At 40.8% G+C, this 15,823-nt stretch overlaps 1 protein-coding gene across 3 annotated transcripts in view; it reads left to right on the top strand.

Annotated features, from left to right (window-relative positions):
* Nucleotides 1-15,823, top strand: part of phkb (phosphorylase kinase, beta) — a 145,227-nt gene that overhangs the window by 18,935 nt on the left and 110,469 nt on the right. For all 3 annotated transcript variants that reach the window (XM_049592822.1, XM_049592814.1, XM_049592806.1), the window contains 2 exons: nt 6,280-6,418; nt 11,660-11,759. In XM_049592822.1, the coding sequence (XP_049448779.1) occupies nt 6,280-6,418; nt 11,660-11,759 (239 nt within the window). The remainder of the gene's footprint in view (nt 1-6,279; nt 6,419-11,659; nt 11,760-15,823) is intronic.

Here is a 15,823-nt window from a genome sequence, read left to right as displayed (position 1 = left end):
ACTGAAAATGACAGAACCTATCTTTCAGAAAAAAAATGTATATATGTACTTTGATCTTATAGTGTGGCCCATGATACTTCCGCAATCATGGAAGGGGTGGGGTTTATTATGTATACTGCAGCCAGCCACCAGGGGGTGATCGAGATGTTTTGGCTTCACTTTTGAGGAGCTGTCATGTCGTCCATCTTTACATACCGTCTATAATCGTGACAAATTTGGCTCTTAGCTAATGACCGTATTGACTACAGCCCCTTGAGGTTCATGGGACAGGCAGCACTTTGAGATTAACCAGTGTGTGATACCGTTGTTTCTGGTGAGTGCAGTGACCAGTACATTCTACCACTAATGTAGCTCCAATCAAAATTAGCCTCTACCTAAAGGCACTATCCTATTACTGGTTAGCAATCCACATGAATCTGTAGTGGATTGTAGTGTTAGTGTGTGTGTGTTAGTATGCCTAAACATGTGTGCTGGCACTTCATTTACTATACTGAGATCACGAATAAATCAGTCAAGATGCTTGTATTTGTACATGGTCTCCTTTATAGTCAGGATTCATCTTTACAAATGCAGTTACGTTAATAAGTATAGGGTAACATATAAAAGACAGTAGAATGTCCAGAGGGATTTAAGTCTGTGTTTTCACATGTGGATGCATGTAAGAGTGCACTTAATTAACGTGATGCTTGGAAGTTGAGTGCCTGAGAGGTTTATTAATATTCTGCTTAATTCACCCCATCAGCTTCTATATCACACTGCCAACTGGACTGTCGCCTTCAATTGACCAGACACATTTAAACATGCACTCATAAACACACATATACATGCACAGATCAACTGACATTCCCACCCTTGTTTCTCTCCCAGAGCACATTACTTTCACTCTTTTTACTCAGAAATGCTAATACATCTTCTTTTTTCCCCTCTCCCCACACACATACACACACACATCCTCTCGATCTCTCCCTCATTTCAGTCTCCTTCCGTCTCTCTTTCCATCAGTCTCCTTCTCGCTGTCTCTCTTTTGCTCCGTAACAAACGACAGTGCAGAATGGATGTCCCCGTCATTTGCACCGGCATAATGTTCTGATGAAAAATGAAGTGATCCCTCCAGACAGATTAGTCATCAGTGAGGGGACCTCTGCAGGAGAGCAGGATGTGTGTGTGCATGTGTGTGTTTGTGCATGTGTGTTTGAAACGGATGAATTACTTTCCTGGAGGCTTTCTGTTTGACTATGTAATATTTCAGCATATATTATTGGAGGGCTCCGATCTGTTCATATTAAGAGCTTCCATCCGTTGTTCTATCTTCAGTAACTTATACTGAGCATGAACTTCAGTGAACTCCAACCATCTTAGTTTATCTTTGCTCATCCATTCAGTGCAATCAGACATTTGCAGCCCCCGCTGAAAAATGTCTCTCTTATTTCCAAAGAAATTACCTTGGTCATTACCTACTGTAGAGTTCCCCAGTCATTCCGGTAACTCGAAAATAATGAATAGATGTTGGTACTTCCCCTTCGCACTACCTGATGCTGTTGCTGTACGGTAGGGATTCAAACTAATGTTGCTGTCAAACTCACATATCAGTAACCACTGAAGCATTGATTCATGTATTCCAATGACTATATAGGAAGTGCCTGATGCAATACAGTCATTTGTGTGGCCTGATTTTATCCTAGACGTCATCTCCAATTTGGTATGGCACAGTTTATAAAGGTAAAAGTTGTGTTGTTTCTAGTGTTAACTATGAATTTCATATCAACCATCAATCAGGTGTTTGACATTTAAAGGACAAATGTGTAGAATTTAACATCCAGCAATGAGGTTGCAGATTGTAACCAACTGAATACCCTTTCCCTCACCCCTCTCTTGCCAAGCTTGTAGTATAGGACTCACTTCCTATGTACAGTAGTACTCAAATGCGTCAACTTTCTTTTTTCCTCCAACATATTTCCAATGCAACTATTCACATGAAATTTACACTAGACAGTGATAAAGAAATTGTTATTCTATAGTTGTAGTATTTGCAGAAAAGTTAGATGTTTGTCTCATCTGATCACACTTTGTTCTACTTGTAATCTATAGGCTTCTCCAAATGTGTAGAAAACTTATAAACAAGCTCATAGGCAACAATACAAAGTGCCATGTTTGGCGGAGAAATGGCTCTGCATATGACGTTAATAAATACCACACCTACAGTGTAGTTTGGAGGTTGAAACATCATGGTATGGGGCTGTGTCACTTCTCACAGTACCAGCAGAATCCAAATTATCAAAGGGAAGATGATTGGAGCCATGTACCATCCACCAAGATGGTGAGGATGAGACACATGTGGACCTTCAGCAGGATAACAACCCAAAACATACTGCAAAGCAGACTCTCAACTGGTCCCAGAGAAGGAAAATAAAGGTGTTTGAATGGCTCAGTAAACTTAAACCTGATAGAACATCAGATTTTGTGGAAGGAACTAAAGATGAAGATTCGAAAGCAGTCCCACCAGAATCTTTAAGATTTAAAGACTGCTTTGTCTCTGAAAGTAACAAAGAAAAAAAACAATTCTCAGTTGTTTATATGCAAATGAAAACATAATTGTGAATATTATATTCCATTTCTGCTAATAGATGCTCCTAAATCCTACACACTTACCCTGTAATCCTACTTTCGCAATTAGTAAAATCTGTATACATCAGGGGATATCAACTAGATTTGTCCAAGAGCCAGAATTCTTCTAAGCTGACACTGTGGTGGCCAGACATTCAAATTTATATATATGTGATTGGGCGATGTGGATTGGATAAGTGAAGCTTATGTATAACAAGCAAAATATGGGTTAATCAACCACTTGCACCCAACCCGACCTGCAAACTTCCTGCATTATAGTAGCACAGCCGTCAGGACTAAGGACAGAGGAATGGACAGAGACAGATTGAGCACTGCGTTGTGTAAGAGAAAGAGAGATACAAGGAAAGAGAAAGAGAAGGTGGAAGGTGAACTACTGCATGCAATCTTTCCGTAAGTTTCCTTACTCAGGACACTGCTTTGTCAGTTCTTGACATTAGATATTGTTCTAGTAGCTTACCGTACTCGCTGCATCTCTACTGCACATAATAGGCTGACAGATGGATTTATCATATCTTCAGTATCCACGGGTCAAAGCACATATTTAAGGTTGGTAAATCATTTCTAATTAAATTATTTCCATCTCAATTGTTGTCGGGTTTCATCAATATTGGAAGAAAAAAATACCAGATACTGTACTCAAATGCATTTTTTTCCTCCTCACATTTTCTTAATTAATTGATATTCTGTGGGCCAGTTGGAAGGCTTTGGCAGGCCGGCTGTGGCAAGTGGGCAGCCAGCTGATAATAGCTGGTATACATAATAGAAATGATAGGAGAAGGTTCAGCTAAAATGATAAACAGCTTATTTATTAACAACACCAAGAGTCTACAGCCATGCTAATGGCTCAGTGAGGCTGTACTTAGGTGCAGCGGCGCTTTGAGCCAAATGCTAATGTCAGCATGCTCGAATGCTAACAATGACGATGCTCCAGTAGGCAGATTTGGTCATGGAATAGTCAAAAGTTTGATTGGAGAAATCAAAGCTTTGGCCTGACGATGGCGCTCGATGAAAAGTCAGGTCATATTTCCTTAAAAAATAAAAAAGTGAACCCCATTGTGGCGTCAGAGGTAAAGACACAGGATCACCTAAGTGGAGTGCATAGACATGCACCTAGTTAACCAAGTTACACCCAGCTCTTTCCGGTGAGATGATTTCTTAACTGTCTTGTAAAGGAGAATGCTGGTTTCTATAATAGATTTCTCCTGTATTTCTTGGTCATCTGTATGGTAACTGGATTTCTAATCTGCTTTTTACAACTACTTATGTGTATAACAAAGACTTTGGATGAGGAGAGTAACAGCAGGGCAGGTCATTGAAAGGTGAGATAATTACACGGAGTGACGTGTTCTACTATTTGAAATGATTCTGTCCAAGTTGGAGTAAAACTGACACAATAGCCTGTACAAGTCGGAATAAATTGGTTTGCACCACAGACCATTTGATGAACTGTTAAATTCAGAGAAACTGATGCTGTGAGGAAAAGCTGTGCTCCATCTATCTGCTCTGATTTACAGTACTATAGTGCATATAAATGTATTCTGGTTACCATGGTTACTTAAATGCATGTAAAAGTACTGAATAAATTTCATCCTTTTTGGACCATGGATGTCTGTTTGACATGTAGGAATAATTGCTTAACAGGATTAAATGTGCAAGTAATGTCTACACATATTTTAGTCAAGTATATATAAAATTTCACATAACAAGCAATTGGTGTGAGTAGATTTTCCTGGGGTAACATTTCAGAAGCAAGATGTAGGTTTAAAGTACATGTTTGAGGCACAGACATGTAACACATGAGGAAGTTTCCTTGGGTGATTTCCTCATTTCCGCTGTGATGCTGGTGCAGCAGTAGTACAGAAATGTAACAGATCATGCAGTGTTGTATTTTGTAACTGTTTTAACACATGTGAGTCAAGGTCAGAGTAGGAGTTCACGTAAATCCCGGTTCTCTAGCTGAAATACCTAAAGACCTGATCTCACTCCATTGAATTAGGCTTTTGAAATGTAGTTAATGCCCATATACAAATGATGCCTGTATCTCCTCATGGGAGGCTGAGTTAAGTTTGTAACTGGTGGTGAAGTATGTTCACATAACACAGAGCAGGTCAACTTGCACAACTCCATATCTGTCTTGTCAATGCCTTGCAAAAACCTGACATGAACATGAACTAACTCTTGTCAGCTTGTGCAGCACAATAAGTATTCTGAACACTACAAAAGCACTCTGAGTCTAAGTGCTATTCCGCCAGGAATTATTCCTTTCCTTTACTGTCACAGCCATTTACACGTTTCATGTCACTGTTCACACTGTGTTCGACATCTGTTATCACACTCTTACAGTGTTTACTGTAAATGTGTACATAAACACAAACTGAGCTTTTCAAGTGACTTTAGTAAATTAACTTTTGCATACTTTCATCATAAAAGAAAAATTATTAGCCGAATGCCTTTGCGCAATGTTTTCTAAATTGAATCAACTGAATTGAATTGAATTTGTTTGAGCTGGTATATGCATGTGAGGAACTTAGAGAGAGGGATGAAGCAGAGGCAACAGCTGCACAGCCTGAATAAAGGTCACATGTCAGGGAGTAAGCTGTAACCCCGTTCGAGAAGCTGACTTCACAAATGCAGACTAGTCTGGGGTAAATGAAAAGACCAGGAGTAGAAGAAATACACACTGGCAGTACATTACTGTGCTCTGTCTGACTCAGGGACTGCTTCTTGTCCAGCTGACACGGCATAGCAGAATAAAATGGCTCCACACATCTGCTCTGACACACAAGCATCTAAAACTGGACCAAAAAGGCACCTGGTAGAGATCATCATAAATAAATGTTTGATTCTGTGTCTCTTAAGAATGTTTAATTGGTGCATTGACATGAAGTTGACCTGCGATGCATCAGTGTCCTTGGCACTTAGCAAGTTTTATGTTGAGAGGCTCCTGCCTGTCTGGAAGACAAGAGGTCAGCGTTATTGATGCTCCTAAGTAACACACCCACACTTTGTCTGATTTTTGTCTGGAGATGTGAAGATACAAGAACCTGACTTACGTGACACAGACACTGTATGAGGCACAACAGATTGTTCTGTACTTTAATTTTTTGGTATGTCTCTGTCTATGCACACATGCTGTACCAAAGGCTTTTCTTGTAATTAAACCTCTGTATTCAAGTTAGACCAGCTCAGGCTCATTGGATTTATTTTATTATTCATCAATATGAAGATTGTCCTCATTAGTGATGGCAGTGATGCTGCCTAAGAGCATTAAGTGGAGGAGTGAAGTGGAGTAGGAGTGAAAACAGACCAACTAAGGTCATGTAAAGTGTGTGGGTGTATGAAGGTGTATACAATCTCAAAAACAATATTCTCAGTGAAGGCTGGTAATGAATAATAGTGTAAATGATCAGACTTGTTTGTCTTCAGAGCATTAGCTACAATAAGCTGCAATGGCTGCATGAAGAGTCATTTTAGAGTGTTAGAGAGTTTCAAGTGTTTTATAAAAGGCTAATGGAGCAGTGTTAGCTAGCTTGTTGTGTGATACAGTTTTTTTTTTCTTCACTGGTGTTTCAGCTTATATGGGTGTGAGTAAATATCACTTTTGCAAGAGTTACTGTGTCACCACTTCCTCTGTCTCTTTCTCTCTCCATCTAGTTAAGACAACCATTCTGAACTACCAGAGTCCCACTACTGGCCTTTTCCCGGTCAAAACATGCCCCACCTGCAAGGAGGCCAAGGTCCGGGACTCCCTGTACTGTGGTGCTGGTGCCTGGGCCCTGGCTATGGCGTACCGGTTAGTACACAAAAGACACTCTCACAGATTAATCATGCAGGATGTGTTTCATGTGTGCGAAACTGAATGTATCTTTAACTGAAATGTGTGTCACCTTAAGGGGGCACTTCATTTGTGTTAATTAATACAGGTAAAATGGGACTTAGAGTCCCTACTTTGTACCCAGAGTCAGCTCCAGTATGCCAAACTAAACTTTGTGCTACAATTCACGGGGTAGAGGCTGGGAAGGGGGTGTGGGTTTACCTAGCAACACATTCTCACTCCGACCTCATCACATATTGAGGTTTTGATCATGGACTTTCCACGTCCACATATGACCTGCAAGGTACCCTGGGTGTGTTGGTTGTTGACGTTCTGGGACACTGTGTCAAGTTCTGCCTGTTACATGCATTGTCTTCTTTTGAGATACACTTTTGTTTTTACAGGAAATTTGGTTTAGGCAACAAAAACACATGGTAGGGTTTAGGAAAAAAGAACAGGGTTTAGCTTTAGAATCTTATGGGACGGGAACACCGCTCTCTCAGGTGAAAGTCAGTGTTTGTTGGACCCATTCACCACAACTCCCGCCTTCCCCACACAGACTTTTGCCACCCTAACTTTTGCCCTTGTCCCGCTGCATATCCCCCTAGCGCTGCCGAGTGCCATTAAACTATAACGGCTGCGCATCATGCCAGTGTTAAAAGATGCCTTTTTCCATTGGTTTCTGATGCCACAATTCACTGCCCAAACACCGGATTTCGACAATTTCTGAGTGAGACCAGGCTCTACCTGGAGATTATGTACTTCGGGGCCAATAAACCACTGGCATCCTATAACTTTAATTCTTGTGCTACATCCACACTGATATGTTTTTCATTTAAACACATCACTATGGCTACATTTCCGTCTAGCATCCACACTACTCTGGCATTTTGGAATCCTTAAAGTAGAGACTTTTGAAAATGCTGCTGACCCCATTGTAGTTTTAAAACGTACGGTTTGTGTTTTAGTCTGGACCAGCGTTAATTTTGAAAGTGATTTTAAATTTAGTCTTAGTCTTGAGACAGAAATGCTTATTAGTTTTAGTCACATTTTAGTCGTTTTATCCTTTATAGTTTTAGTTTAGTTTTAGTCGAGGAAAATTGACAGTGTTTTAGTTGATGAAATTTCATGACCTTTCAGTCAACTTTTAGTCATTATGTTTTCTATATGTTTTTTGTCTTTAAACTAATCCAATTAGGCTAATTCATGTATCAGAAATCAGAATCAAGGTGACAGGTTGTATAAAATTTTATTAAGGCAATTTTTTCTACAACTACAAATAATTTCTACACACGTACATACTTGCAACCTTTGACACCACAGATAACTAATTTGAGACAACTATGATTTGTGCCCAGGTTCATTGTAAACTCTGAGTCATTGATCACACTGTTAAGAAGCAGAGAAATAACTTATTTAAAGCCTAAATTCTGTCTCAGTCTGCAACATTTTAATCTGGAGGTTTAGATTTGTGTCCTCTCAGTGTTGGTGATTGAAACTAAACTTTCATCTCTGTCAGAGAAAACTGATCTGAGTTCAGACTGTTTACGTACAGCACAGCTACACTCACAGATAACTTAGCCTCCTACCTGCCTGTCAAACAGCATCAACCCATAAACCTTTTCCAGTCTGGACTGAGTGGAGTCCTATGGAGATCAGCTGTGAAATCTGGCAGCCGGTGGCTTGCTTGCTCCACTGCTGTTCAGCGGCTAACAAGCGGAGCTAACTGCTAACAGCCTCTGCTGCAATTAACAAACTCCACAAATCCATTCAGCAGCTCCACCATCCACAGTCAGACACACACGGCTGAATATCTACTGCTGAATTACAGCTCACAACATGCACCAACAACTGACACTGCTCCGGTGTGTGAGTTTTTGCTGGCTAGTGAAACATCCTGGCGGAGAATATTGACTAGAGTTTACCAGCCTGTCACTCATGTAGCATGTGAAGATAATTGCATGCACGGCTGCATGCACAGCTTTCATTGTCTGATAGTCCACCTAACATTTTTGTCATGTCTTGCTAAAGAAAATGAAATGTATATTTTGTCTCAGTTTTTATTATCAAGATCTATTCTTAATTTGTCATCATCTCGTTTTCATCATGCAAACTAGGTAATTGATGAAAATTTTTGTTACAGTTTTCCTCAGAAAAATTAACACTGGTCTTGATGGGTGGAAATGGAGGCTTGATGACATAGAAACACACGTTCACTTCCCAATAGGGTCTTTTCAGTCATGACTTGTCAAATGGAAAACATTCTAATTAGGCCTAGATACCTTTAATCAATAGCAATGCTTAGCCTTCTTGTGCGGCCATGGCTTCCTGTGGTGATGGATAAGGTAAATGCTCCTGATACCGCTCTAACATGTCGCCGTATGTGCTTCGCAACTTGACAGCCTTACAGACATGATTACAGTAACCGTCCCACTTCTCCGTCGGTCCAAGCAAAGAAATCTCTTGTTACTTCTTGCCATCTCCGTAGCATTTACTGTACCTAAGCAGCTACCTGCAGAGTAGACAATCTGATACCTGTTTACATCAACACACGCATGCCAAGTGTACGTGAATGGTCATCAAATATGCGTTCTCAGGCGTGTTAATATGGACAGAGATTATTTCTGTGTGTAAGGTGATTGTTATCATTTTAAAACGCTGTTTAAAAATGAAACTATTAGTGTGATTAGTAGTATAGCTGGAGGTGGTGATTTTGGCAGAGTACTTACCTGATGCTATATACAGTAAAGGATAGTGGTATCGTTTTGTGTGCATGTGAATATGCACCATAACTGACAAGTGAAGTTATTCACTTATCGTGTCTTTATAGAGCATTAAGTGCAGAACAGAATAAAAGTCTTTAGTTACATAGGTTTATGGGTCTGCCCTCCCCCATCCCTTCTCCTTCGACTTTTGGTTTTGTTCCGCTCTCTTCTATTTCATGCTTACTGACCCTGATCTCTAATCTGCCTCTGCCATTTGAAGCCTTTGCTTTTTAAACACATTGGGATTGTTAGTTCAAGGAGAACACTTTAGAATTTCACTGAGAACCGTCTGAAGGCCCCAAACTCCTTTATCAGCCATCCCTGCACTTGATGCCTGCATTCCTCGGTGATTATGTTTCAAGGGAAAAGAGCACTTCCGCGAAATGAGCCTGTAATAGGACAGAGGAGAAAGGATGGAGAGAAAGGTGTGAAGAGGGAGAGAGAGAGAGATTGGGAGGAGGGAGACAGAGAGGACATGGAGAGAAGGAGATGCTAAAGGTAGAGATACGAGGAGTGGGTTTGAGAGTGAGTTGGCAGAGGGGGAGATCAAGCAAATGGAGAGATAAGAGCCAGGGAGAAAAATTGGGAGATGGAAAGAGAGAGACTGGGTGGAGAAATGAGATGGAGGGGAAAGACAGAGGGAAAGAGAGGGGTAAAAATAGAGTGTACTGCAGTGATGTGACCAGCGGCAGATCTCAGTCATCAGTCATGGCTGCCTCCTATTAGAATTGTCACTGGGATTTAATTAAGATGATTCTCATCTGACAGGCTTGGCTAGTGCCATTACTTACTTCACGCCCAGCTGTTGGGTGTGTGTGTGTGTGTTTGAGTGTGTGGCAGTTGGATTCGACAAACTCCTATTCTAAGTAGACATGAGAAGTTCAGTCCACTACCTTGCCCAGTCACATTTTATCCTTTATTTTGCTACACTTTATTTGTTATAATAATTCATTTTTATAATGGGGGGAAGGTTCATGAGTGGGTGAGTCCCTAATATTTTCTTGTAGTTGTCTAACCTTCCTGACACCCATTGTATTTTCCTGATTAATTATAATTAAATTTGAAGAGCTGGGTTTGTTACTGTAACCCCTGGCCAGTGTTGGATCCCCTCATGCATATTACAGTGTTGAATACTTGTAGTCCGGTAATGAAGTACTTTAAAACAGGACGTTGGGAGATGAAAAGCTGTCTGCTGTATTCTCTGCCTGCAATCACTTTGATGTGGAGGGTCACATCCAAAAGACAGTGTGATTAATGTGCCGTTTACCACTGGAGTTTCACCTCAGCGGCTCGGCTTTCCTCTGTCGATATCCAAAGTCATTATTAGCGTGACCTTTGTAATGTGCATCTGAGATCTGCCAGCCCCACCAGGAATGTGCTGACTAGCAGTGTGGTCACTGCAGCTGTAATTGATTGTCTTCTGAGTGGTATCTTAGCAAGATCACTTCCTTAAAAACAACACAGTGAATGCTAAGCTTAAAGGGAGGTGTTTCGAATGAGAAAAACTAGTGATACTGCATGTTCAAAAAACAATGACATTATTTTTGACTACATTTTGGTCACTTGGAATATTTGTTAGCTATGCTGGCAGCTGTTCCACCACTTTGGTCAAGACTGAAATATCCCAGCAACTGTTGTATGGGTTGCCATGACGACATTTATGGTTCCAAGTGTGAATCCTACTGGTTTTGATGATCTCCAGACTTTAAATCTAGCGCCAACAGCACGTCAACATTTTAATTTATCCAATGCTTTGTCTTATTACCAAATACCTGCAAAACTAATGACATTCCCATTAGCCTCCGCTGCTCTTAAATGGACAGATCACACCACGATCAGAAATACATGTTGTCTGTCGTGCTATTTATCAGCTTAGATTGTATTGCTGTAAGTTGGAGTGTGTAGGAGATACTGGCTGTAAAGATGTTTACCTTCTCTGCAACATAACGGAGCTAGATGGCACTCGGCTTGTGGTGGCAAAAGAACCAAAAACTACATTTGAAAAACTGAAGAGCAGTGTCTCTTTCCAGAAACCATGACCCGGTTAGTCAAGATAATCCACAGACCTTGTTGTGAGCAGTTTCATATCGGAACTATTTTTTCCTTCTGAATTACACCTGCCAACTGTTTCACCCCGCAGAAGGAAGCATGCATCTTTTCATGGATGAGAGGCTCATGCTCGTGACAGCGCAAGATGTAGACAATATGGAAGTCTCCCTCGGTTGAGCTGTAATGTTAGCTAGCTCAGTGGTGCGAGGTGAACCAGCAGTAGATGCACACTTCTTTCTGTGCAGTGATACGGTGGCTTACTGTCTTAAATCCTTATTAAGATTTAGAACAGTTTGTACAGTTGTAGAAACATTGAACTCATAATAGCTGAAGTTTAGTTTTATGTATTCATCCACTCATTGTTTGTTTCCCCTCATGTGTTCTCCCTGCTCCCCGCGGTATGCAGACGCATTGATGACGATATGGGGCGGACCCATGAATTGGAGCATTCTGCCATCAAGTGCATGAGAGGGATCCTCTACTGCTACATGCGACAGGCTGATAAGGTGAGTTTTTTAGTCAGCCCCCACTCAGCTCCCGCTTTCACTCTGCGTGTTTGCATAAAAGCACTCTGCAATTACACACTGTATTGCAGATCAAAGGTGTATTTCTGAGCTGCTATTCATCAAAGCCTCTCAGAGCTGGAGCACTGGACACATCTGGTTCCTCTTTAATATCATAACAAATGACAATGGGAGCAGGTTGCTTTAGTCCTGAGGGCTTAATAACCGACAATCTGTTAATTGCCAAAGACTTTTGCTCCACAGGGGGAAATTTCATGCCACGTCTGCAGGAAACCCGATGCATGCACAAGACTAGGCTGTGAACGAACCAGACTGGGTGAAAACCTTGTATATGGCTGAATCATGTATGGTCAATGAGCAAAATTTTGGCCAAGTCAGTTCAATAATCAGTACTAGTGTCAATAAGGTGAATTCCAGCATATTGAATGTTCATCTGCAATTGTTTGTAGCTTTGCACAGTACACTAAAGTAGCATATCACATGACATTGTTAAAATACATTTGAGACAAATAACTGAGGACTGCTTTAATTTAATAAATACAATAATATAACCATGCTATTTGTCGTATTATGACGGGAATTATGTTACTTTGTTAATTATACTAGACCTAGGCTGCATCCCATGACAGTGTTGAACATGCCCACAGCCTCAAATATTGGTCTAACAGAAAACAGAGCAAGATAACTTTCCTGCTTCAGCTTCCAGACCGTGGTCAGGAAGCACAGGGGAAGCTTTGTTTTGCCTCCAGGGCCGAAGTTGATGCTCACTTTGCTGAGCTGCTGCAGCATTTATTCACAGACAAATTAAAACCTGCACTGTTCATTTACAACCACTTGACAATTATACTGTTAAGTTCTTCTTAGCTCTGATCGCCAACACCTGTCTGCTCGTATAGCGCATCCACCATCTCCCTTTCTCTCTCTCGACCACCCTACTGACAGTGTGTATCTGCGAATGGCACAAAGTAAGATGAGAGGGAAATGAGACCCCACAGTTTTTCCTGATGGTCTGAATAAATTGTTAAATTTGTCGCCACATGCTCTATAGAAATAAAGTCGCTAAGACGGTCTGAGAAGTTGCTAAACCTAGTGAGAAAGTTGCCAGATTGGCAGCTCTGTACACACTTGTTATGCCCACACAACTTCATTCTTATAACGTATGCATCAAACTGTGTCAACACCCTACAAAAATAGAATTGAAACACCATGTTTGAAACACATGTATCGGAAAATATACATTCTCCAGAAAAAAGTTGCACCCAAAATTACAATATTTTAGAGCTTGCCCTAAAGTTCTCAATTAAGGCTCTCTCCCAAACTTTGCGGGTAGCGAACACATTGTGCAGCAACAATAACCACGTATATCGAGGAAGTGGATCAGATGATTGATAGCGGAGGCAAAGTTGATACCAGTGGAAATACTGTCGTGACTCACTCAGTGATCCACTTCACGTCGTTCGCCTATCACTCAAGAACCAACTCATGACCGACTCTTGGTTATTATCACTTCAGCAAACAGCAAACACTGACAGTCAACAGTAATTTGGCATGATAGTGTATCATATTGCGAATGCTAAGACAGCCATTGCTCCTATGCTACATGAAAGAATAAGAATCTTCGGGCTTGGCAAAAAGTTACTGCTCACTTCCAACTCAGATAGTTCCAGCAACATGACACCGAAGTTTGACACACTCTGTCTTCGGCTCAGGGGGTTGTGAATGACTTGTACTGTGACTCAGGGTTAACTTGTTCCCTTCTAAGAGTTGTTAAGAAAATCCGTTCACCAATCTAACATCACAACTGAGCGACAGACTTTTGTGTTTATTAGGCCTGACCCCTGCTTTGCTGCAGTCCAGCCAAATATGGCAAAACACACCATTTTACACAACCAAAGCAGAACCAGATATGTCCTTTGTATGCTGTTTTTTTTCCATTCCTCACAAACAACATTTTTAAGCAGAGCAGCTGGCTGTGTCACTGTGTACGTGCATGTGTACAGTGTGTGCCTTTGAAAGCCATTCTATTTCATCTTGCCTCGACCTTGACGACCTAATTTAGGGGAGAGCTTTCCTGTGTCTTAATTACAAAGCTGCGTTTACACAGTTAATTACACAGAGCAGCGTTCGTTACGGCCCCGTCTCCAACGCTTACCAAGAACATGGCATTTTTAATGGAGACGTGACACAGGTCCACTGCTGGGCAAATATCACAGAGCAAATACAGCAGCTGGGCCCCACTGTCTGTCTACAGCCTGGTGCACAGGGATAATTTTCTGGAGTGATTTTTTTTTTTTTTTACGTGGGCTAAACAAATAGTTAAAGTCACTGTGTCAGTTGATAGGGTGAATTTTTGTCTGGGAACCTACAAAGCATTTAGAGCCAGAAGGTGCCGGGGTATAATGCTGTTATTTTCTTAGGCAGCCAGAAGCATTGGACTTTGACACTAGAGAGAGGATACATGTTGTTACTGTAGGTTTATCTTACTAAAACACTTGGTTATGGTCACGAAAGTCAGACATTAGGAATTAGATTGTGTATGAACATTATTTTAAGGCGACAGGGTTGCTAGTCAGGCAGATAGAAACTCACAAGCCAGATAACATTAAGGTTACAAACAACAATCTTCATGTCAATAACTAATAACACAAGAGTTGCTACATTATGTGACTCATTTAAAGAAAATGCCTTTCCTAAAAACATACATATCTATACCTCAAATATAATGACACCCACCCCCCTCCCCTGCTCCAGCAGTACAGTAAAACTTATAGTATCACCCTCTTGCTTAAAGTTTTTCCAAGTGCTTTGCAGCATCCACACATCTTTCCCAACAATCATTTCACTTACCTCTTCACTGCTGGTGACTCAAAGTTGCTGGACTGAAAGCTGCCCTAATTTATATTTTTATATTAACAAAAGATTGCATGTAATGGGAAAGGTGACACCCGTTGTGGAAAAAAAACAGAGAAAATTATCACCCAACTCTGCAGAATGTCTCAGCGGTATGGAGCATTTAAGCACAGTTTAACGTTAACTTGTACAGCTGTTGGTTCATTTTCAGTGCTCTGATAGTGTCATTTTGGGCCGCAGCAGGCAGCTGTTTTCAGCAAAAAAAGCTCAACTTCCAACTTTTATTATTGTTCCCCAAAGGGCAATCGGTCTTTGCAGCAAGGCACAGACACAAGACGATAAAATACGAATATCAAAAAGTCCACGTGGGGCACTGAATGTTGCAGACTTGGGGAAAACAGCAGTGTTCCTAGGATGACCTTCACATCATCTTACAATTTCATGTAATAAGAATAAAGGGCCACATTTTTGGACATCAGTTACAAGCTCAGTATCTCTAATATAAATAAATGAATTACTGATTTGAATACGACATACGACATGCGACATGCTCTAAAAACACTTAAAAAACACTGCATGCTACCTGCCCAACACCAAATGGCAAAGCTGGCATTAAGCTGCTGAACATAATGGAGCATTTAGCTGCTAAACAACCAGGATATGTATTGCCTGCAGGAGTTGGTAGAGACCAAAAAAGAGCTAAAAGGAAAGAGAATATTGGACTTATATTCGTGACGTGTACACAAACACAACTCCAAATCAGTGCTATGTCACTCTGTGGCTGCTGGCTGTGTATTAAGTTGTGTAAGAAGTTGTCGAAATCCATGTGCATACTGTAAGATTCTAAAGTCAAACCCTGTTCTTTTTTCTAAACCCAACCATGTGTGTTTGTTGTTGAAGGAAAAAAAATGTCAATTTGCAGTGTTGTACCAATGTAGTGCTTTTATTTTGAAAGAGACCTTCAATTTCCTATGAAAACGGAGGTGTATCTTGAAAGAAGACAATGCATGTAACAGGCATAACTTGACACGGTGTCCCAGAACGTCAACAACCAACGCACCCAGGGTACCATACGCCTTGTATGTAGATGTGGAAAGTCCATGATCAAACTTAAATACGTGACGAGGTCAGAGTGAGTACGTGTTGATTAAGGCCACTTTTTGCTAACAAGTTTGCCATATTACTTTATTAGGTGA

The sequence above is a fragment of the Epinephelus fuscoguttatus genome, linkage group LG2, assembly GCF_011397635.1.
Source record: "Epinephelus fuscoguttatus linkage group LG2, E.fuscoguttatus.final_Chr_v1".
NCBI classification, from domain to species: domain Eukaryota; kingdom Metazoa; phylum Chordata; class Actinopteri; order Perciformes; family Serranidae; genus Epinephelus; species Epinephelus fuscoguttatus.
The sequence above is the reverse complement of the archived record's forward strand: the minus strand, read 5'-3'. Positions and strand labels throughout refer to the sequence as shown.